The 23,899-nt window shown below is 48.2% G+C and overlaps 1 protein-coding gene across 4 annotated transcripts; it reads right to left on the reverse strand.

The window, feature by feature from the left end:
* Positions 1-1,069: 1,069 nt before the first annotated feature.
* Positions 1,070-23,840, reverse strand: MICALL2 (MICAL like 2). Of its 4 annotated transcripts, none has more exons than XM_019620848.2 (17): positions 23,627-23,839; positions 17,920-17,968; positions 14,610-14,751; positions 12,040-12,200; positions 11,277-11,398; positions 10,220-10,888; positions 9,819-9,994; positions 8,864-8,939; positions 8,428-8,543; positions 7,784-7,921; positions 5,876-5,931; positions 5,247-5,370; positions 4,571-4,661; positions 4,139-4,212; positions 3,686-3,800; positions 2,679-2,725; positions 1,070-2,587 (listed from the first exon to the last, which is right to left on the reverse strand). In XM_019620848.2, exons 1-17 carry the CDS (start codon positions 23,767-23,769, stop codon positions 2,502-2,504), a joined length of 2,385 nt encoding a protein of 794 aa, XP_019476393.1. In that variant the 5' UTR covers positions 23,770-23,839; the 3' UTR covers positions 1,070-2,501. The 4 variants fall into 4 exon arrangements, with proteins under 4 accessions (XP_019476393.1, XP_031411739.1, XP_010717954.1 ...); XM_031555879.1 differs by having other exon boundaries at positions 10,220-10,357; positions 23,627-23,838; XM_010719652.3 differs by having other exon boundaries at positions 9,819-9,973; positions 23,627-23,838.
* Between the last annotated feature and the right edge of the window lie 59 nt (positions 23,841-23,899).

Below are 23,899 nucleotides of genomic sequence, written 5' to 3' on the forward strand. Positions count from 1 at the left end.
TAAAAGTGGAGCAGCCGACTTAGAGGAGCAATTGAGCTCTCAGTCATTACCAAGATGCAGACACCCACATGAGTACAGCAACCATCAGCCAGCCCCCTGCCAGCCTGACCTCAGGGCTCAGTGTCTGCTGGGGTTTGAGTGGAGCACAGACAGCCCTCTCCCACAGAGACAGGAGAGGAATTTGATTCCTGTTTGATTGCAGGAAGGTGCTCAAATTGCCCAATTACTCAGGGATGACCATTGCGGGAGAGATGCAGCAAGAGCTGGGTACCCAACTCCCCACTCGGTCCTGAGTAGTGAGCGCCTGTTTTCTGGCAGCAGTTGGCCATCTCACAAAACCAAACCCTATCGGAGGTCATAGGTTTGTAACCTGAACTCCCAGTGATCACATTCCTGTGTAGCTCCAGTTCCTGCCTGCCTTCAAGAAAAGTGAAGGTTCAGCTGAAGATGGAGGGCTTGCATGATAATTTTGCCACTTTCAAACTTGCACAGACTAAATTTCTTGAGACTGAGGAATCTGAGCCTGAAAAGACAAAAGCAGAGGAAGAACGACAGCCCAGGCTGAGAGTCACAAGAAAGGAAGAGCTTCACAAAAAGCACAGCAGTCCCTGTGGTCAGAACATCCCCCAAGCCCAGCTCATCCTCCTCAGGTGAGCACAGGATAGCATGAAGCACACAGGGACAGCGATGCATCTGCAGCTCGGCCAGTCAGGCCACCAGTATGGCTGTGTTGGGGTACTGCAAGGCTTGGGGATGTGTGTGATCCTAAAGCAGCAAGGGAGAAAATAAATGCACTTATCCATCTGGGAGCCAGGGGGAGTTGGGCATGTAAAGGATGTCATGGAGGGAGCCCTTGGCTCTGCTGCTCTCCCAGGACCTGCAGCTGGTCTGTGAGCTCAGGGAGGGACGCTATTCCATCACAGGTGTGCAAAGCAGGACCAGCTCTCCCGCGGGTCCCCTGCTACCACGAGTGGCTCCAGACACCCTCATCCCCAGAGTCAGTGTTTGTGACAAGCGGGACAACCCACAGCCAGTAACCCAGCCCTAAACTCACACGGGGACTCCGAGATGTGCACCAGCAGCTCTTTATTGGACGAAAACATAGGCAGGTACAGGGCGTCCCACCGCACGCACGCACTGCGGGCAGCGAGAAACCCCTTGGGCGCTGGGCACCCCACCGAGATCAGCCCTGCGGTGCCCAGGGCAAGCTGCCTCGGACGGAGAGTCCCACTGCCACCTCGTGGGTGAGGGACGCATCGCCTCTGCTCTGCCACCGGGCACAGCAGGCAGCAAATCCCCTCGCTGAAAAATCCCAGGCCCTGCTGGAGAACAGGACACAGGGAAATCGTGAAGTACCCTGGCACGGAGGGAGGAAGGAAGCACGGGGGAGTGCACACCAGAGCTAGGGGCATCACGAATTATTCTCATCTTCCCCTGCCAATCTCTATCCCCGCTCCCAAGGTTGACTGTGAAAAGGCCAATGCCACGTAGGGCAGCTGTCAGGCCGCAGTCACTCTAGGCTGAGTGTGGAGGAGAAAGACACACTGCCAGCAGCCCAGCGCCTACTTTGCACTGCTCATTACTGCCCTGCTTCCACCAAGGTGAACCACGGCAACCCCTGAGGGCACTGGATGTCCAGGGACAGACTCAGGAGATGAGTGCTTGTCCCACACGGAAAGCTGGTGGACAAGACAAACCCAGTTATGCACTTCTGCTCCCTGTTAGCATAAGGCTGTTAAAAGACTTCTGTTCGTCTTCAGCATGGTGGGCCACAAGCAATGAAAACCACGCTTCGCTGTGCAGTGAGAGAAACAAGGAGTTAAAAATCTCCCCCATAGAGGGAATGAAGCAGTGAGCAGCCCTTCATGGCTCTGAGAAACCAGCCTACAACAACTCCCACAAGGAGGTCTGGAAACAGCACTACTGCTGAAATGTCTCTGGGTCTAGGACATCCCAACCCACAGGTAATTCTGGTGTCTGCTTCCCCTGGCTGTGGGGGCTGAAAACTCCAGTTTGCATGGGTGTAAATAAGGGGGAGACCATTGATCTCTCATGACCCATATTATCTCTCTGCCAAAGGAGATGCAGGGAGGGAAAAAGAACTGCCATTTTGGAAACCAGCACAGTACCCTTGGCATAGCCCTGGCTGATGTGAGGGGGGCCCTGTGGGGTGACACGCAGTGCCACGCTCTCTGATTCAAGTCTGTAAAGACCTAAGCAGTGGATGGGCAAATTGAGTTCCGTCCTGCTGAGCTGCCAACAAGGCTGAAGCCAGATCTGAGTTAGATTCAAAGAAGGAAAATCTTCTGGGAAAGGTGTACCTCAACCACTGAGAGAGGATTCACACTGTCCCTTTGATCTGCAAACCTACAGTCTCCACGTCAGAGAGGAAAGAAGCCTCGTCACCATCCTGCACAAGTCCAGGAAAGCAGCAGCAAGAAAAGAACATCACTTTGACAGTCCTCTCTGCACCAGCGCGCAGAGTAACATTACTCCTGAGTTTAACTCTTATTTTTCTGCTTCCATATTTTGGACAAGCGGAACTTGTTCTTCTTCTTCTCTGACTCCTGGGTCTCAAGAGATCCATCTACAGGAGAGGGAGCAGATGCAAAGAATGTTGAAACCCACAGCCCTAGTGTTATCCAGTGCTGCTTCTTAACAGCAGAAAGGGTCCTTACCCAACTTCCGGATCATGTCTGCCAGCATCTGGTCCTCCTCTTTCTCTCTGTAAAGGAAGAGCATGGCATTAAAAAACTACTCTGCCTCATGACTAGGTGGTAGACACTGCAAGACATGTAGAATCACAGCTACTGTCATTCCCACGGTCAAAAGCAACCAACTTCCTGAGGGCAGGAAAAAAACAGTTAAATTCCTAGACATAAGCAAATTACTTCTGGTCCCCTTTAAAGCAATAAAGAGTATGGGGATTTCCAGATCACAGAGGTCCATTGCTACAGCAGCCAGGCCCTCCCTCAGCTGGTATGAGAGTCATCTGAGTTCACTGTGTTGTGAGGCAACACCACACCCTAGGAGATGAATAAAGGCTGGGACACCAGCATCCCACGGTTCTACAGAGATGCTCACACCACAGTCAAAAACACTCTGCTACTTCCTAGAGCCTGGGCAAGGCCAGAGCCAAAAGCCAGGGCATTACTGGAACCCTCAAGGTAGAGCTGCTGCCTGAAGGCAAGAAATGGAAACTGCTCTCAGCAACAGGAGACATACATCCCACTACTTGACATGGCAGCCTTCCTTTGAACTTGGAGAAGATCCAACTCTAAGCACAATGCTTACAGCTGTTCTTTTGCTTTAGCAGACGAACACACACACAGCTTCATGCTCCCACAGTCCTCCTGGGGTTCCCATGCTGCTTCCACCTCCCCATCTCTAGCTTTTCTTTCTCTTTCCCCTGCCTTATACATTTTCACGGCCCTTGTCCTCAGAGAACTATTTGCTTGAGAGAGCACTGAATATGACTGCAGACCTGAAGAAACAGCTGACAAGGAAGCAACGGCAGCAGCAGCATTTAAGACAAGATGCTTGGTGACAGGTCACTACCCACCTCTCATGGAGCAGAAGTATGGATAACAGCCATTGATCCAACCCTGCAGTCTAGACAGTGGAGTGAGTACAGTGCAGACCACTCCTTGTGTTGGCTGATCCCCTGCCACCCAAGTGCCCTCACCTGATTCTGTCCTCGTCCAGGCACTCCACAATATTATTCCGATCATTGACTGTGTTCAGATATGAATCCAGCAGCTCCTTTTCACGTTCCTTCTCTCTGCGTGTCTTCAGATACTCTGCACAAGACAAGAAAAGTCTGTCTCACAGCTATAGGTCGGTACCTCCCCCCCATACCTCTGCCTCCTCCCTGTTCCATCAAGTCCCTCTCAAAGGTCTGAATTCAATTATCCTTACACTCGGGGGTAAATCCTACATCCCTCAGAAAATGTGAGTGGGTTGGATGTTATGGGGAGCCTGCACCTGACATCTTAGCCAGGAGAGTTTCCCAGTGAAGCTCTGATATCTGGCAAGAAGAGTCATTCAGATCTGAAGGAGATCCTAGGGCTAGGTGCATAGAGTGCAGTGCTTTGCACAGCCAGGGACCAGCAGAACTCTCAGTACAGCTCGTCCTCACCTGGCTTGTCCACGAGACGTCTCAGCTCCATCTCAATGTTCCATTGCTTCTCCTCCAGATTCTGCTGTTTCATCCTGGAAGAGTCCACAGAAGTGATGAGTTATGCCCCTCCACAACCCCGGGCTGGATTCTTCTCATGTCATGCTAAAGCTTCATCTCTGCATGGCTCACACCTGGGTAGGAATTGATGGACTGGAAGAAATCTGCCTCCATCACATCTGTAAGGTTTCCCTTCCCACAAGCTCATCACGGACACTGAGGAATGTCTATCCATTCAGTGCTCAAAGGCCCATCAGCTAATACCTCAGGATGCTGGCAGCTCTCCTCCAGCCCTCCTCATCCTACCTGCTAACACATAATTTTGTGGCCTGCCACGTTTCCTTTCCTTCACTGCTTACTGCTCACAGGAGGTGAATTTTTGGTTCTGCTTACTTGTACATCAGCTCTGACTCCTGCCTTAGCAGCAGCTGTTTCTCATGGATCAATTTGAACCAATCCACCATGAGGGCATCCTCGGACTCATCTGTGAAGACGACAAAGAGTGAAATAAATCCAAAAGCTGGATCAGTTCAGTTCCTTCTGACACAAACACACAGTCACTTGAAGGAGAGCCCAGAATAACTTGTATGAGCCACAGGAAACATCCACTGAAAACAACTAATCTTTGGTACTTTGAGATACAAAGGAAAGGAAGCACACCACCCCCTGTAGATTCAAGGAAGCTGCTCACAGATACTCGCCATAGAGCACCCAGTTCATTTTCCATGTGGTTGGCTCAGCTTTGCCATTCTGAATCCACACAGAATTGGAGCCAATCGTGACAGTCAGTCTGGCTTGGTATTCAAAAACCAGATCAATAGCAGTCTTCCACTCCCCAAACTCCCTGTTCTTCAGCCAAATACACACAAGCTCAAACAATAGACTAGGAAACAGCCCTGAATGGGTTCAAAATTCCCAAGGCTTTATCTTGCTCTACCAGCTACTTTTGGTAACTTGGTGTCTCATGTGTAGTATAAGCTTCTAGAAGCAGAGCCAAGAATGCCCACAGGTAGGATGTGAGCCTCACACCTCCCCACTGTAACAGAGCTGGCTCTCCCTTTTCTTTTACCTCCTTCACAGCCACGTAGCTGCTTCTCCAGATCCACTCCTTTCAGTTCCAGCACATCCAGCTGCTTCTCAATGTCATGTACCTTCTTCTGGATTTCCTCCTCAGGGATGTAGTCTGGGTGCAGCTAGAAAAACAGATGTAGAAACAAATACATCTTAGTGCCCTCCAACTGCCTCTTGAAGGCACAGCCCCAGTAGAAATAGGAAACAACATAAGGAGCAAAACTGAAGAGCCATGCCCTGGAAGGGCCAAGTAAGCAGAGATGCAGAGCTGGCTGTTCACAACACTGTGGTGGCCACTGAAACATTACAGTGGTATGCTGCATTCATTGGATGATATCAACCCACACTTGTCAATGCACAGGCATTCTACCCCCTTCTTTGTTGGGGCAGACTGTGTCCACCAGAATTTTATTAATTATGGCTCTGTCTTGTTCCAGCCTCCACTGTCCCCTTGTACAGGAGATAATTGGCAATCTCTCCTGCTCATCTCTATCACAAAATCATATAGTCTTGCCCTGGGAATTCAAATAAACCTTCAAAAGAAGGCAACCTGTATCCTGGCAAGCACATCAGCAGGATAACCAGCAACACCAGTCTGTGCCCATTACATCTGGTTTCCAGCCATACCTTGGTTGGTGACACTGCTTCAATGCTCTGAATGCTTTTTGGAACAGAGGATTCAACTAGAAGGAAAAAAAGACAGAAAAAGTAAGAAAGCCCACATCAAGCTTTAAATAATTTTGTGCTGTACCTATGTACCTACGCCACATGAGAGCACAACAGGTCCCTTCCACCCAACAGAGGGCACTGACAATACACTTGGTTTGGCAAACCCTGACTAAGGCGAGAGATGTATGAGATGTATCCTCAGGAAACATCACAGCCCAATTTACTCCTTGCTGCTGGACACACACACTCCATGATCCCAGGGCACTGCTCTCCTCTTTGGGGCATAGGCAAAACACATCCCTTATTATGCTTTGAAAGGACAGAAAAGATGTATTGGGTTACTGTCACTAGAAACAACAAGTTGTATTTTAAAATGCCCTCCAGTGCTCTTGTACAAATAAGTATCAAATAAATACTAACGAAACAAAGATGGTCTAGGGGAACTTATCCTAGGCATCAGGAAACTAAGGTTCAATTCCTTCCACAAAACACTTCCTAGGTGAGAAGTCCCTGTGGCCCAGCTACACAGCATTATTTAGGCTCTGGACACCTATTAAAATCAATCCTTAAGCAATGTGTGTTTGTTCCACTGTGCCTCAGCTTCCTCTGCCCACCTGTGCTGCGAGGATAACTACAGGAGAGTGTGAGGTATTTGGATACCCAAGGGGCTGGGCTGGATAATTACCACAGAGAGAGAATAAAGGCATATGTAGATGATGTGATAGGAAGGAAAACTGCAGTATTAAAAGAGCAGACCTGTAAAAAAGCAGTGGAGATGCAACACACACAAGGAGAAACACAGGACAGACAGGCCAGGGAGCCTCCTGAGAGTCTCTACCGTGCTGACTGCTGCTAAAGAGAAACTTGTTGAAGAGCTCAAGGACATCTCACAGATTGACCAGTCCTTGTTCTAACAGGCTTTCTAGAAGACTGCAAAGGAAGGAAAAGATGCTGGGTACTGAACTGCTGTGTTGCGGCTCACTTCTTGGGAAAAGATTTACTGCTGAGCCTTTTGGCAGTGGAGGCATGCTGAACTTCTAAAATAGGCAACACAATTGGAGCTTCAGTGCATCTCAGACATCAGATGTGAAGGCCAAAGACAGTGCTAATCAGCTAAGAAATACTAACACGAGACCACCAAGCCACATGGAGCCATCCTGCCTGCTCCAAGACAAAGATCAGTCAGAGCTGAGCCCTGCTCTGAGGACCTTCTAGACCAAATAGGTAACACAGTGACAGCCAGGGTAAGGAAAGGAGATAAACAAGCTGAGCACATAGATCAGCAGCAAGTATATGGAATGTTAGCTCCGTAAGATCTCACTGGCATTATGGTGAGCTACCTAAGAGGGAAAGCTGCAAGGACTACAGGGTAAAGATACACAGTAGCATTAAGATAAAACAAACAAGAGAAAGGAACTGGATTAAGAGTAAGGACAAACGGGTCAGAACTGGTTGGGGCATCTTTGAATGTCCCAGAAGCAGCAGCAGCCCTGGCTGCTTCCACAGTGGGTTCCACCAGCTGGAGTCTCATGCTGACAGTTCTCTGCATTCCTTTCCTTTTCCAAAGCCACTCATGGAAAGGAACAGAGACAACAAGATCCCAGTTCCTCAAATCAGGAGACAGCACCGTTCTAGCTTTGAGTCAGTGACCTTGAAAAGTCCTTAATTTCTTCCCTTCCCACTGAATTCCTTGGCTTGCCTGGTTCCTGGTTAACAAAAAACTATTGACACAAATTTCCTCCCATGACAACAGTTACATGCTTGTACACAGAAAACTCTGGGACATGCTTCCCACACTGACCACTGAGGTTGTCCCCTGGAAGTGCAGAGGAGAGAATGGCTTTAAATAGGTAGAAGAGATCTTACATGTGACAGTGCTTTGATTCAACTGGTGGTTGCCCTCTTCCTCCTTCTTGGCAGAAACCCCATAATCTTTCCAGCCTTGAAAGCTTGTAAGATCTGAGCTGGGTATCAACTTCTTCTTAAGGATTCCACCAGAGGAAGCTAAATTAAGAAACACAGACAGGTCTTGGGCAAGAAACTTCAAGTCTTGCCTCACAAAAATCCCTGCATCATCCACAGTCTCTGGCATTCACCACTAGCTGACATCATTTCTTGTCCTAACCCTCCTCTCTTGATAACACTGAGGGGCACAACCTGAAGAAAACCTGAGAAATCACCACAGTATGAAAGAAAGGTGGAAGAGAAGAATGAAAGGTGAGTAAGAATCAACAAGATTTCTCACCATTATATATTTATGCAAGGCAGAATAAGTGAAATCTTGCTAGCTGTCTTGCAGAAGAGGAGCATACTGTGAAGACAAAGCCTCTCCTTGGGGAAGGACAGCTCTCCAAATAAAAGCAGAGCCAAAGCAGGTGCAGAGAGCAAAATCCCAGAAACCAAGGCACTGTCTTGACCACCATATTCCTCACCCCCTTCGTGCATTGCAGTACTAATGCTTGTCCCCTGCCTGACCAGCAAAACAAAAGCAAAGCTTATATCCTTCGTACCGGACTCCTGCTTTGCTGATGGAACAACTAATGGAGTTGGCTTTTTCTCCTTCTGTGTTTGGCTCCCTGTTCCCACCTGTGAGTGATCAGTAGGCTTCTTAGAGCCAGCCTGGTCTCTGCAAAGAAGAAAGACAAAAGTAGGAAACCATGCCTCTAGCAGACTGGTCCATAATAAGATCTCTGGACATCCTGGGCTGGGAACTCCAGCCAGGATGGTTACACCCTTCTAACCAGAGTCCAGCAACTTGAAATGTGCTCTCCCTTCCCAGAAATGAGTGTCTTTGACTTTTCATTCAAATAGTTGAAAATAGAAGCGTTTAAACACAAGAACTTAGCCCTCTTAGATGCACACAGACCTTCAGCTTCAAACATAGCCTGCAGACATGGACATTCCCCTACAATTCTCACAGAGACCCACAGACTTGAAGACACTCACTTGTTGGCCACAGGCTTCAACCGAGATCTCCAGTCTGCTGGGCTCTCAGACTTGTCTTCACCAGCGTTCACAGTTCCTAAATGAAGATATATGGCAAGGTAATATCAGATTCAGTAAAAAGATACAAGCCAGATCTGCATCTCAGAAGGAAGAGATAAGCTGTGCACACAGGTAGATGCTACAATGTCTGTGCAGCAAACTAGCACCAATTCAATAAGTTTAACATGGACAGATTCATATACAATTGGTTGTAAATAACCTTGGTGCCATTTTGCATCTTTCAACTCAAATGCTCTAAAATCTATGCAGCTACAGAAACACAGTAGCAGTGGAAATGAAGACATTTTTGAAAGCAATACAACAAAATCAGCTCAGATTTGCTCTTAGAGAGCAAAAAATGGAGGAAGAGAGGGAAGACAAAAAACAACAAACAACCACACAGAGTCACATCAAACCCCATACAGATACTGCACTCAGCACTGCCCCCCCTCAAAAAACAGGCCATAAGGAAGTGACTGAGACTCTAAATGCTCCCGAAACAACATCCCTTGGCCTACTGCTCAGCCACCATGGTGGAAGATCAGCTCAAAACAGACAAGGAGGCTTGGAAAGCCTCAGCTGCAGCCACAGAATCATCCTGAAGTTGAAGCATAGTCTTCCATCTGGAAAGTCTGTGTAAGACTCAGAAATGACCATGATCTCAACACGTGATGACAGCTAATACAAATTCAAATGCCTGGAGGTCATCAGAGAAGAAAGAATTGCCATGCTAGAGGGAGCAATTGCACAGGGACAAATAGAAGTGCGTCAATCCCCAGAATTATGTGGTAATACAGCAAGGAAGTAGAGGAGCCAGAGGAAGTAGAGGACAGATTCATTGCAACGGCCCAAGAGAAGGGCACAAATTTGGCTTACTGTGTCCAGGCAGAGCTGTATGCAAATCAGTCATTCTCACCTTTGAGGTCTTTTGACTCTGGCTTGTGCACAGATTCAACAGCTTTGCTGGTCGTCTGACTCTTGGGCAGAGGTTCTGTGGTCTTTTCCTGTTTTGGTGTTGTGTAGCCTGTTTTGCTGGTCTGTGCTTTCAGAGCTGGACTCTGTGATTGGGAACTGGAAGGAGAAAAGTTGCTACTGCAGAAAAAGAATGATCTAATGAGTTTTGAAAGTCTGTTCTATTTGAAAGGGTAGGCCTTTGTTACCGAACGCTGTTTCCAAAGACTCGGATGAGTCATTTTATTTGTCTTTAAATCCTATCCAAAAAAAGAAGTCAGAGAAAGGGAAGAAACACGCAGAGACTTTCCCAAGTTATCCCAAGGTCATCTTGGGAATAAAGAAGGAAAGGGAAATAGTACCTACCTACTAGATGCTGAAGAGCCAGTAGAACTGAGTCCTCCTGGCTTGCTTGGAGAGGTGCTTGTTCCAGCCAAAGCTTGTATAATATGGTTACGTGCCTGAGCCTTCTCAGTCTTCGCTGGAGTGACCCCAGCAGCAGTTCTGCCAGAAGAAATTTTACCAGAGCTATGAGAAGGGTCGTGGTTTTTAGCATCAGAGGTTTTATTGCTGGAGGACTCTAATGACTGAAAAAAATTTTCACGGGCCTGCTGTGTTTTTGTTTTGGAGGTTGTCCAAAGAGGTCCTGATGTGGTACCTTCACGATGATCTGTTTTATTTCCCAATGGGGTACCTTTGCAGTCTTCTGATTTATTTACAGCTGAAGACGACCATGGAGTATTTAGACTTCTGAAGCCAGAGCTTCCAGAAGATGAAACAGATGGCTTGGTTGAATTAGCAAGGCCTTCCTGGCTTGGTTTCTTCAACACCTGCTCCTGTTTCTTGGGTTCTGCTGCTTTCTGGAATGCTCTGGCACTAGTAGGGGCTGGGGTGCTCTCAGGTTTGTTCCGAGTGCTGCTGAGCCCAGAGATCTGGACATTATCTGGCTGCTGGTGGCTGGTACAGATGAATGTACCGGGCTCAGGCCCAGATTTGTAGCTTCCAGGAAGAAGCACATTCCAACACTCCCTGCACCTGTGGGTAAGAAAGTCTCAGAATACATCCTTTAGAGGATGAGAAGGTCATTGATACAGCTGAGAGTGCAGGCACAATTTCACTGCCAGCACAGAGAGGGCAAAGTCACCACACTGGCAGAGAGCAGGCTCCTGTATGCATGTTTATAAGGCACCAAAACAGGAGCTGCCAATTACAAATGGCCTGAAGCAGGAAAGGTGTGGCTGAAAAACAAACTGTGCAAAGAGTTCCCTTATGCACAGGTCAAGAGAAGGCCCAGGCAGCCTCCACTCTGACAGAAATGTTTTCCAGCACTCTGAATGCCTCACATCTCTCCCTCAAGCCCCAGAAGAACACAACTACCCCACAGAAACCCACAGGCCTGTGCTCCCACTTTGAAGAGCCATACCTGAAGCAATTCCTGTGATAGAGCTTCCCATCAACCAAGTGACGCTGTACCAGGTGGACGTGGTTCCCACAGATACCACAGCAGCTGCTACGGATATTCCCACTCTCTGTCAGGACACCCTTCTGTAGGAAGAAGCACGTGTGAGCAGGCAGCACTCACATACAACCAAGAATCTCCCAGATAATCAAGTGTTTGACCACAGCCAGTTGCTGGGACAGAGAAGGGATAAAAGCAAAATCCTTGCTCTGGCTAACCCCTATTTTATACAATGTGGAACCAGGGTGTTTAATTTGCATGCAGGAAACTGAAGTTCAAAGGTCTATGGATTTAAATGGCTGGAAAATGTCTTTAATCTAGTAAAAGAGAAGCTTCCTTTCTTCCACTCTGATTTCATCCCTATTTTGCTTTTAGAAACTATTTCTAAGAAATTAATCAGTGTTTTCTAGAAAAAAAGAAAAAAAAACAAAAAAACCCCACAACTTCTGTTAGAAATCCCCATCCCCATGGTCTACTGGCTAGAAACAACACAGCCATGTCCTAAGACATCCATCTCTTATTTACCACTAGATGATTCACAGCTCGCTGACGTCTTCCCAATGACTCCCACCTGAATATGTGCAGTATCCACACCTCCAGATTAAATCCTCCATGATGAGCAGAAAGTTTAGAGACTGAGTACTGACAACTAGCTGCCTTGAAATAGCATAATACTCCCAAGTTCATCGAACAGATTAAAGACAGAAAGAATAACTCAAAATCTTACTGTGGTGACTGGGGAGGCTTCTTTTGGCTTAGCTTTGGCTGGTGGGTGTGCAGGAGGCAGTTTTGGAGACACTGGCTTAGGAGGTCCTGGAACAGCTTTCTTCCCAGCAGGCTGCTCCTGAAGTTCAGAGGAAGAACGCTTGATCCCAGCCATGCCTCCAACTGGAAGAAAGGAAGGAGGGAAGATTTAAAAGGAACATAAAGAAAACCTATGAACTTAGGAGTTATCTACAATAGAAGAGCCAGAAGTGCCTGATGGGTAACCTGCAAATGTCATACAAGGAGACACAGGCTTTCTTCATAAGCAGTTCTGCAGTGGAACAAGAGACAAGAGGCAAAAAGTGAGTTTTATCAATATATGCAGGAATAATTTGACAGATTATACTGCTACTTTTTTTCCTTCTGAGAGAAATTCCACAGAAAATAAAAAACGCTGTTCTTTGACAGTGTGAACAAGACCTGTTTGTTCCCATGTTTGTACCTGGCTCACAGTTTGGTTGCATTTAATCTTCACCAAAGATTAAATGCACATTTACACATCACAACTAAAGCAGCAAAGTACAAAGGGTTTATTTCATTCAAGTTGCTGCACTCCAGACTTCCCACACATCCTCACCCCTCACTGCTGTGGGTGTCCAGCCCACGTCCCAGCTGGGACACTCACTGAACAGACAGACTTGTCAAACAAAGAAGTGACCTCTAAATATGGCTAATTCTGCAACAACAGACACTTGGATGTGACATGGCCATTCTGATGCAGAAACCAACATGACTTGCCACAAAAAGCCTGCAAATGCCCAATTCTTTCTTCACTGCAGATTAAAGACAATCCCTCTAAATTCACAACAAGCTGAGAAAAGAGAATCACCATTACACTTCAGCCGTCAGCCCAGCATGAATTCCCCATGCTCTGGGAAATGCAGGTAGACTTCCCAGGGAAATAAGGTCTCATGCTCAGCTCTGACAGACAAGACTCCTCATTTGTCTCACTGAGATGTTATTTTTGTGCCAATTCCTATTCTGAATGTCACTGCATTCCGTGTGGGAACTCAGCAGTTATCTGAGCCATAGCTTTGCTTTAAGAGCAACCAACTAAATGACCACCTATCTGAAAAGAGATTATACCCTTCCCAGTGAATACAAGGGGAGTCTGTGCAGGCTGTAGGGACAGACAGGAAGCCCAGTTCCCAGCAGACTTCTCTCAGCTATCCAAATTAAAACCCAGGGCTCTTCTAACATAGAGCCAAATCAGACTGGTGACACCAGAACCAGTGAACACGTAAGCCTCAGTTTGTGCTCTCATTGCCTGCTTGTTCCACACATACTGAGCTCCCAAAGCCTGGCACAAAGATGGGTGGCTTCAGCTCAACTCTTCTGTAAATGTCTGACCTCAATAAAAAATTGGCTGCTCACCCTTTCTGGCCTGCATCTTGCTTATTTCATGGTCCTGCCTGAACCCATCCAGAGGGCAAAGCTATAGCATTAGGAGCCTGCTTAGTGTCAGAGGGCACATTCCTGGCTGGGCTCATTTTCAGACACACACATTCACCCCAGCAACAGGAATGCAATCAGAGCATTTTGTTAGACACTAGAGAGTATAAAAATGTGCTGTGCTCGACGATGTGGTAGGCAAGATGCTGGGAGGGAGGGAGTAAAGACCCCAAACTGACCCAGATTCCCACAACTTGGCACAAACATGATGGAATTTGTTTCAGCATGATTTCAAAACATGAAAAAAAACAAACAACGGGAGGAAGGGAAGAGGTTGTGGTGGGAAAGAGAAAGCCTGCTTAATTGTATGAAAACACGGAGAAGGGAGAAGAGCTTACATACAAAGACAGCTCTCAAGAGTGAATTAGCTTTCTTTCTAAGATGTAGGATGCTTTCAATATTTCTCTCCTCCATCTAGATTCACCTTAACCAGTTAAGTCATTCATGTTCTTATATAAAGCTCATGCTTAAAGCCAAATATAAACCAAGCCTACAATAGCACTCCTGTGAGCCCAGATAAACTCTCCAGTACATGGATACAATGTCTTGGCAGCTCTGTGGCCTGTTTTATGCTTGAAAGTATTGCAACTGCAATCATGCCAGTTGAGGGAATTGTTTTTTTCTGCCTCCTATACCAGTCTGCTCTGCTGTATAGTCTCCACTGCGGATGCTGTTTCATTGGCAGAGACTCACAGGCAGGCTCAGCATTGTTAGACTCCATGTTCTTTCCAGCATGGCAAGGACTAGAGCAGTGATAAAGCTGCTCAAGAAAGGAAAGTTGTGGTGTAGATCATGGAGTTGAACTTTCTGTGCTCCTATCTGGCTGTACCATACAAAATTTTAAATGATATTTTAAATTTTAAAGCGCAGGTTTTGAAGATGAAGCACAGCTCTGTGCCCTTCCAAAAGCACTGTGCTACTCCAACGAGTAAAGAGGTCAGATTCCCCCTGCTGATACAGTTCTGGTACCAAAATACTTCTGAGCGGTCTGTTTTGCCTTTCTAAGTTTGTTAGAAGGCAAGGAAAAGCACAAAATTAATCCCCAGTCCTGCCCACCTCTACGTGGCATATGGTACTTACTAGGAGAACGTCCATGGAAGTAGTTATAATACTGGGAAACGTAGGTAATGATGCTCAGCCTGTCTGGTACCCTCAGAGCAACCATATCCTCTGCATCCAGCAAGGCGGGGATCCCCAGCTGCTCTGATGCCACTTGAAATGCCTAGGGAAGGAAGAAAACAAAGAAGTGGGGGGTCTTGTCCAGCCCAGGCAGCAGAGCTGCTCTGCATCGAGAGAAACTGCACGGCAGACAGCCTCATTCAAATAATAACTCTACTGGGGAACAGCTGCACCAGTTTAACTCCTACATTGTACGGCCGTTACAGAAACCAACAGAGTCGTGGCTTCCAGCCACCGCGTTGAGAAATTCAGGCAGGGAGCCAAAAATCTGGCCTGGCAAGCTGGCCGTAGCTCATTGCACAGGAACTCACCTGGGCTTCCCTTGCTCTTCCTGCAGCCTGCTTCTGTCTGGATGTGCACAGCTGCAGTGAGTGAGGCCTGGCAGAAGGGGCTGTGTCAGTCCGGGCTGGCAGGCGTGCAGCCAGGCTTCCAGCCCAACCTGGGGTGCTCTCCAATTAACGGTGAGCTGGTAGGTGTTTGCAGGCAGCCTTCTATCTCAGTGCTGCACAAATGTTAACGCTTCCTGCTAGCACATGTTTTTTCCCCATTTGAAAGTAGGGAAATCTGTTTTTGGGAGGGAAATCATCTCTCCCAGACTAGAAAGTGAGAAGAGAAGAATAAAGAAGAATTCCTGGTACCTAGCTCTCTCCCAGCTTACCCATTTCCATGCTGACACAGCACGTACTGGGGCAAATACTCTTCTATGTGGTTTGAAACCACAGGATCAAAGTCAGACAAAGGACAGAAAAGCTACTTTGTTTTGCCACTGAAGGAGAGCCTTTTCTAGAGGACACACACACAAACAATGCAGCATCCCTAAAGCAATGGTGTCTTTGCCTAATTTACCATAAGGCTTTTGTTAGAGACCTTCTCCAGCCCTCTTCCTTCCTGACTTATGAGAGAAAATCCCTTCCCTCTCCCTACAGAGCACACCTTTTGAAATGCCAACAGAGGAAAGGAAAACAGCACCTTCAGGAGCAGAGGCACAAGGAAGGCGACTGCTGAAACCCACAGTGAAACAGTTAAAGCAAGATTTGCACATATTAAACCCCTCCACATCTGACCTCTGGCACGGACACACAACAGAGTTGGTGCACACGCCAACTCCCGCTTAGAAGAAACAAACAGCCACTATTATTTAGCAAGATAATTACCATTTTTTTCCATTGGGTATCCCAGTAAAAATGTAACTAGGCTGACATTAAGCACGCTTACAGCCAGTCACCTCCGGCTGTGTCATCCCGGCTGCCAGCCCGGCCTGGCACTTGCTTGTCTTGTAACCTGGTACTTAATATATTCCATGGAACACTTCCTATCATGTTGGCTGCCCAACTGCTCTGACCAGTGGGGTTTTCCTGTTCCTGGGAACTGCTCTTGCCCGGAGATCTAACATCCCTGCCACCCAGCACAGCCCAGTTGCTTTGTTCTACCTCTTGTGCTGGCCTCTAAAGAAGCAACATTTTTCACCAGTGCAGCTCCAAGGTCATACAGAGGAGGCAAGCACCACTGCTCCCATTTCACAAAGGCCATAGAGGAGGCAGAGCAATACTTGAGGCCATCTGAGCAGATCAGCCACAGCTTTCCTCTGCTGTATGCACTGTACCATGCCATCATCCGTTAGCACTGAGGAAACTGGATGTCAAGTCTCTAGAAACCTTTCTCACATTTATGCATGAGAAAAAAGCCACCAACAATAATTTCTTTCTTTCTTTCTTTCTTTTTTTTTTTTTTGGCACTTGAGGAGTGACACATTCTTTCTTGGCAAAATGACCTCACAGGACAAGTTGCAGCCTGGACAAGATATTTTTTTGTTGAGTAATAGGGCCCTTGAAAAAAATACACTGAACAGTGTGCAGTGTGTGGCATGAGGGAAGGTCTGAACAACAGCAGAGGAAAAGTGCTGGGAGAAATCAGACTGCTCACATCCCAAGGAGACCAGCCCAAGAACCCAGTGCTGTGGGGAAATGGAGGGGGAAATCTCACTCAGGTGCCAGGCCAGCAGGAGTCCAGCAGTGAAAGGGTAACATAAACAAGTCATCCTCCAGCAGAATAGGGGAGAGAAAGCAAAATAAAGGACATAAAGCAAGGAATGGAGGAAAGAAAAGGAAAGAAACATAGTCTGACTTAAGAGTTTAGCAACTGTTTTTTATGAGAGGCACAAAGGAGCTTTTCATGAGGAAAAGCAGTGGAGGTCGGTTGTACAGCTCATTTCCCAGAGAAAAACAAAGTCACCAGCAGAACAGACACCATCAGTCAGGCATGGGGAAGGAGCAGCACTCGGGGCTCACAGCACTCAGTCCAGGACAAAGAGACCCTCGTACCTCCCAAATACTAAAACAAGTCTGAACCTCACCTAGAGGAGAAAAATGTGCAGGACTGAACCCCAGAGTCCGAACATAACTGCTGAACCTGACCAGGTCTGAAAGGAAGCTGAAAGGAGTGCATGGAGGAGCACAATGCACACAGGATCACTGCTTTTAGCTCTCCTGGAATCAAAGACCACCTCAGGTAGCTCACTGTGTCAGAAGATATCTTTGCTGCAGTCCAGACAGGAGGAAGCTGCAGGCAGTTCCTTTACTGCCCGAGCTCTGGCCAGGCAGCCATGAAGCTGTGTGGAGTGATGCCAAGGGAAGAAAAGTGTTTAATCTGCTGCTGTTTCTATCCTTGTGAGAGAGAGAGGGAAAGAGAGAGAGAGAAAATCCTTTTGTGGAGCACAAAGCCTGTGTTCAAATTCAGTGCAGGAGTGGGTTGGCCTGTCCAGCTTTCTTTGTGAAGAGAACAAGAGAAACTGAAAACTCATCCTGGAGTGATGTGGGAAGATGAGAAGTTAGGACTTCTACACTTTGCAGAAACAATTTCCTGTGCTAGAAGCAAGAAGTGGGGGAACCCCTTACCTTCCTTTCTTGTACCATCTCCGGCTCTACCCCTCATTGTGTACACAAGTCCACATCAACGTTCTGACCTCCACCATCTGCAACCAACTCCAGCCAGGCAGACGGACGGGAGAAACCAAGCTCACTGCCTGGGCCAGCTGTCTACTCCTTCTCCTTGTCAACAGCAATTCTTTCAACACCATTTCCCCAAATCCTCAGTCTATCAGTTATCAAACTACCTCCCCTTCCTTTGTTGTTTTCACTACTGAGGTCTGGTCAGGTTAGGGTATGAGAACATCAACCATTCTACCAAAAGTAAAGTATTAAAATCCACTTACCAGCTTGTTGTTCTCGTACACATTTTCTTTACTGAGGGAATTGAAGTTTCTGAAACACAGAAAGAAAAATCTCAGGTGGTGACATAGAACAAGTTGCTTCACTTCCAGCTTCTCAAACCTCTCTGAGCCCCACTCATGTGGAGGACAGAGCACCTTCTCCCACTCTTCCTTTCTAGAGATGCAGCAGAGGGAGCAGTGTGGCAGATCCCCATGCGAGCCTGCAGACGGCCACAGATCTGCTGCACCTCCTGGGGCAGGGGTGGGCAGAAGACCCAGCAGGCACAGCCATCTGCCCACGGGCAGCACAACACATTTTTGGCACAGCTACCCTTGCAGGGCTGACTTCCGCAGCCTCCTGCAGACAGGACATGCCGATGCCCTGCAGATTAAGGGGGGTTGCTGAAACAGCCAGTAGCAAGTTCTAATTCATGCTTTTGATTTGTTTTTTCTTTCTCCCCCTCCCCCGCAGAAAGCCTTGCTTCTTTCTCACCCCAAGAGAGAAGATAAACCTATGGCTGCCAGCCAGACTTGCAACACTCTTTCCCTAGAAATACTTTCCAAGCAGACACATCCAAACTGCCTCCAGTTTGTCTTCCCACAGGTTGATCTCACACGCTGGAGAAGGGCTGGGTACCTCCAATGCCGCATGCATCTCACCCTCCTTCAATGCATGCATGTCCTCTGACCTCAGATGCTGCTGGTTCCACCAGTACACAAGTTCTGGCTTCAAATCCTCTTTCCTCCTCCAGTACCAAGCGTCTGCATAAGAAATACCTTTGCCCACAACACAGTCCTGCAATTGGTTACACCAAAGTTGCTTGTAAAAATCTAGTTCTCTCCCTGGGGCTGTCACCTTTGATTTGTAATCATAACCAATAACCAGAAAGGAAGAGACAATTACTGTCTGCAGTTACAAGCCAAAGTCAACAATCCTCCTGCCCTTTCACTGGCTCTGGACATCATCTCCCTTTTCCTGTCTCCACCACTTGCTCTCCCCCAACACGTGCTCTCTGGTTCCATGCAGGTGCCACCAGGCTACGTCTGGAACTTGAAAACAGAGACCTGGAAGGACAGACCAGAGGGCACAAGGCAGCCTGTGCCTTGGAAGCAGAGCCCACACAGCGTGCTTTCTCACTCACAGCAGTGTGTGTCCCTTTCTTAGGGAATGTTCAACATCAACATGTTTTAAACTTATCATGACTGCTAACCTGGGGCTACATACTGACTTCTGGAAGGCACCCCTGCTTCCAACGCTGCTTCCTCCTGCCCAGGCAATGCATAAGGTCAGCTCCTTTCCAATAATCCAGTTTTGCTTTACAATCCTTGTACTTGTTGGCACAAAGCTGAATGCAAGGCTTTTATCAGCAAGGAAACTCTCACTGACAAACAAGTGTTACACCACCAACTTTGCACGTTTGTATGCAGTCTTTCTGTAACTGATGCTGCTTCACCCCTGCTGGCCTCACCTCCAGAAGAGTGTGGGTAGCAGTGCTAAAGCCAGGGCAGAGCTGGCTCTCAGCAATCTATTCATGAGACAAACACACGATCTGCAGTGCAGCAGGGGAACTTTTTCCACTACTTGTAACAGCAAGGACCAAGCCAGGTGCTTTATCTACTTCATACAGAAAGTGGAGCATTACATTATAAAGGCAGCACCTACACATCTCACGCACAGCCCAGGACTCCTCCCCTGTTTCCCACATCGGGGGCTGCTATGTTGGAGAAGGAGAGAACAAACAGGAAGCAGCAGAGCAGACCCAGAGCTCAGACTCCCCCAGGAAGCACATGAAGACAAGGCACATCCCAGCTTTAAGTCACATACTCTTATCCTGTGCAAATGCAAAGGGACTTGCAGAGGCTTTTCACCAAGCAGTGATCCTGCCACAAGACTTCCCTTGCCTGTGATAATGGATGAAAATAACTACAAGACAAAAAGTTTCATGGAAACAATAGATACAATCACTCTGTTTTGTGTCAGGCAAGAAAATCAGCTTTTTTAAGAGCCAGCTAAAGGAAGTATTGGAGCTCTCTGCCTCACTGCCGGTTCCGCTGCCAATGAAGACTCTACAGCATGAACATCCTGAGCACAGGAAAACACCTGCAAGGCAGCAAGGAGCTGCAGCTTGCTCGGCCACGCAGAGGTGTAACACAGCACCAAGAGAGGAGGGGACGGCAGGACTGGGAGTAGAGCATACAGCCAAGAGCTGGAAACACAATGCCACAACAGGTCGTGGCTCTGCTCTGCATCAGCACATCAAAATGCAGATGTGGGACAGGCCTGAAGGAGATCCGTGCCAGCTCAGTGACAGCAGTCACCTATTTATTGCCAGTCTGTGGCCCTCGCACCTTGCTGAAGGCTGTTTGCAATAGGATTGTTTGTTCAGCCTCCCACTTGCGTGGAACAGAACAGGGACCTAAAAACCTGAATCTTTGATGGTGAACATTTGAAATCCCCTCCTGCTCCCTAAGGAGGGTGCAAACAACCAGATCCCTTGGTCATTTCAAGAACTTTGTGCCCTCGCAGCTTATCTGCTTCCCTCGCTATTTGGCTGAACAGTTTGCATACAGTATTTCTTCTGAAAGTTGATCTTGCTGGTGCATCCCCTATCGTGGAATAACAAAGCTCTCCAGACCAATGTGATTCTAAGAAAGCAAAGCTAATACAAATGGAGAAGTAGGAGTTCTCCACTGAGGAAACACAGGCAACTGAATTAATTGGAAGAAGTGAGAAACATAAACCTGACCCAGAAGAGTGCCTCCAGTGCTGGAAACAAATCAGAGTGGAGTTCACCAGCAAAGGAATAGTAGTTAAGTTTTTAGCTCTCCAGAAAGTCCATCTCTTAGCAAGAAGTGGCCAAGCATTTCCTGCACCCAAAAATCTCTGCAATTACCCACTGCTCCAGCTGTGCAGACCCAGTGCTCACAAAGCATGCCACAGACCTCTGAAAGCACGTGTGCTTCCTCTGTGTCAATGCTGCACTAAGAGCCTTCACCTTTGAGCAGACTGAGAAGGGAAAGTCCAGAGGCTATCAACTCCCTGATCATATTGGCAGCTCATAGCCTCATCCCGCCTGGCTGAGCTGACAGCGACCCAGAAAATGCTGCTGGAGGAACGGGTGCACACAGCTGCTCTGTTCTGGCCACCACACATGCATGCCCAAGCGTACAGCTGTCAAGGGGGATTTCACAACCATCCCATTCCCAGAACACTGAGCTAAACACTGTCAGCACTCTGGGAACAAGCAGGATCCAGGATGAACAGAAGGAGCTTAATCAAAAGCTTTATTTGACATCTGGCATCGATAACAGAGTGAGTGTGGGCGGCTCCCCTGCTGCTTTTAACTCACTTATCGGATGGGGGCAAAGAAACCTCCAGCCAGAACTGGCTCAGCCAGTGCCATCACACCCAGCAGCTGCAGAGCAGGGCACACTGCTGTGAGGCTGCGTGCCCTCTGACCAGAGGGACTTCAGTGCTCTGCCACCAATCCCAGAAAATGGGCTCGCCCCCATGGCAGGGTACCATGCACACTTCATCTAGGATGAAAGAGAAACAGATTTCCATGGTAGTTCAGTGTGTGCCACCGCTCCCCCAGTGCTCAGTCTGTCTGCGCATCCCTGGGTGAGTGGAAGTGAATTGGAAATGGGTTTCTAATTTTATACAGCCTGCCCTGCTCACTGATAACATACAGAATTGGCTAAGTCTGAGAGGAATTATCACATTGTCCGTATGTTTCCTGGCAAGAAAACAAGAATAGGGAAGAGCCCTGCACCAACCTGCCCTTTGACCCATGGAATCCACAAGAGAAGCACATGATTATTACCACACTTTGTAATTGCATCAAGTTTTCCTGAGAATTTCTCAGGCTCTTTCAAGGAGAAATCACCTCTCCATATCGTGCACTCCTCAGTCCAAGAATGTAAACCAAGATGGAAAACACGCTGTTACAAAACTCTGCTGCCGTGACTGCATCGTGTCCTGCAAGCAATTTATATACAAGAGCTGCAGCAAACACTGCCTCTCCAAACACCAGTTACTCAATTCTGGCTTTGTTTTCAGTATGATGCGTTTAATCTTCAACTTTTCTAGGAGCAAGGAAGAGCTCAGGATAAACCACTTTGAGCCCCCATGAAGCAAAAATCACAGCCACATGTACACCCTGCTGCCAAACTGCCAAAAGGGCTTTTATAGATTCCCAGGGAACTGCACAAATGCTCAGCCCTGGGAGCTGAGGTACACATCACAGCCTGAAATGACGACTATTTGAAAGTATAATTTACTTTCAGCAGGACTTTGGCCAGCCAAGGGTATACCTGGTGATTTCCTACATTGCACCACTGACACTGAGGAGGGAAGTCATACCGAAAGCTTCTCTTACTTTCACCCCCAGGCAGCCTTGCCGAACTGGCCCAAGTCAAAAGGAGTTTCTGCAAAGTCCTTCAGGATTTCCAGTATGAGAGGAATTCAGCAGATCAGAGGTGCTGCAGGGATCCTTTCCCCTCTCCGGCACAGAAACATTTACTTTAGATACATCTATCTACAACCCTCAGCGCACACTTCTAGGACTGTAACAACCCACTAAAGAGGGCCAGGTTGACAGTCCCAGTTCCCGAGCTGCTGGGCCCTGCTCACACCCATACTCTGGATGGGCTGGCACCAAAGCTGGCCAGGAAGTGGCCCCAGGCCTTTCGTGAGTGCCTCCCATCGTATCAGCCTTTCTGCTCTGGTATTTCATACCTTTGGGACTGTGAATGAATGGAAGGAAGGGAAATATTTGGAGCCAGGTGGATGTGACAGCACGTCAGGAAGCCACACAGAGCAACACCATGGTGACAGCCCAAGCATGGGCAGGGAAGGAAAGGCTGAGCGGGCATGCAAAAGTTCCTGCAGCCTGCTGTTCTCAAGGCTGCTCCGGCCCCTTCCAAGTTTCAAAGCTACAGAGAGGAGTGAGTGCCAAACAACAGCTTCTCCTCGGGCTTCCACCAGCAGTAAGGCACCTATAAAAGATCTCCACACATAAAGAGGTGTCAGGCTGCATTGGGAGACCAAGGGAAGGCGGAATTCAAGAAACAACTGGAAAACTCCAGTACAGAACACGTACCCCAGTCAGCCACGTCTCGCTGGGAATGACCTAATGCTTAAACCAACACACCTGGGCTGTGCTGCTCTGTTGCCTGTTCCGTCCTCAATCCCCCACCCCAAAGTGCAATGAGCCAAAAAAAACCCAAACAAACAAACAAAAAAACCGACAAAAACTAGGACCCTTCCTAGCCATTTTCCAATTTCCTTTAACAATTCTCATACCCAGGCGTTACGTTTGGAGCAGAGGCGGGTCAAAACCCACGGGACGACAGCAAAGGAAGCAGCAAAGGTTGGCAGCGCTTTGCCTCCCACAGACAGAACCGCGGCTGGGAAAACAGGAGGACGCAGCGCCCGGCCGTGTGCCTGCTTAGCCAGGACTCAACAAACACACACAGCGAAGAGCGAAACCCCAAAGCGGTGCCTGAAGACGTTGTGCAAAGGAAAGAATCTTTTTAAAAGGTTTATCGTACAGCCGCAGCTCCCTGCAGGAGGAGGTAAGGAGGGAAAGCGGCTCGCTGCTCAGACTCTCAGCGTCGGTGCTAACGGAGCGAGGAGCGGCTGAGGGCAACATCGGCTGAGGGGACGGGACGGATGGGACGGGCTGCGCCCTGCGGTGCCGGTACTCACATGAGGTCGGGGCGGTGGCGGTGCAGGATGGCGCAGAAGGCCAGCCCGTCACGGAACGACGTGGTCATGTTGGTGATGCTGACATCGCGGTAGCCCTCGCACTGCTGCTTGCACCACAGCTGCAGGTTCTGGATGGCGGCCATCGCGCGGACCCCGGGCCGTGCCGCCTGCGGGAGCCGCGGGCGTGTGGCGGACGGCGGGAGGAGGAGGAGGAGGAGGAGAAGAAGGCGGGGAAAGGGGCGGGAGGCGGCGGTTCCTCACGGCCGCCCTCAG

The sequence above is a fragment of the Meleagris gallopavo genome, chromosome 16 (assembly GCF_000146605.3).
Source record: "Meleagris gallopavo isolate NT-WF06-2002-E0010 breed Aviagen turkey brand Nicholas breeding stock chromosome 16, Turkey_5.1, whole genome shotgun sequence".
Lineage (NCBI taxonomy): Eukaryota > Metazoa > Chordata > Aves > Galliformes > Phasianidae > Meleagris > Meleagris gallopavo.

Coding starts and splice junctions, on each gene's coding strand:
- MICALL2 (XM_019620848.2), bottom strand. CDS start 23,769: ATGGCCGCCATCCAGAACCTGCAGCTGTGGTGCAAGCAGCAGTGCGAG. Junction 11,399..12,039: donor AAGCCTCCCCAGTCACCACA/GTAAGATTTTGA, acceptor TTCTTCCTACAG/AAGGGTGTCCTGACAGAGAG. Junction 8,544..8,863: donor TTGAAGCCTGTGGCCAACAA/GTGAGTGTCTTC, acceptor TCTTCTTTGCAG/AGACCAGGCTGGCTCTAAGA.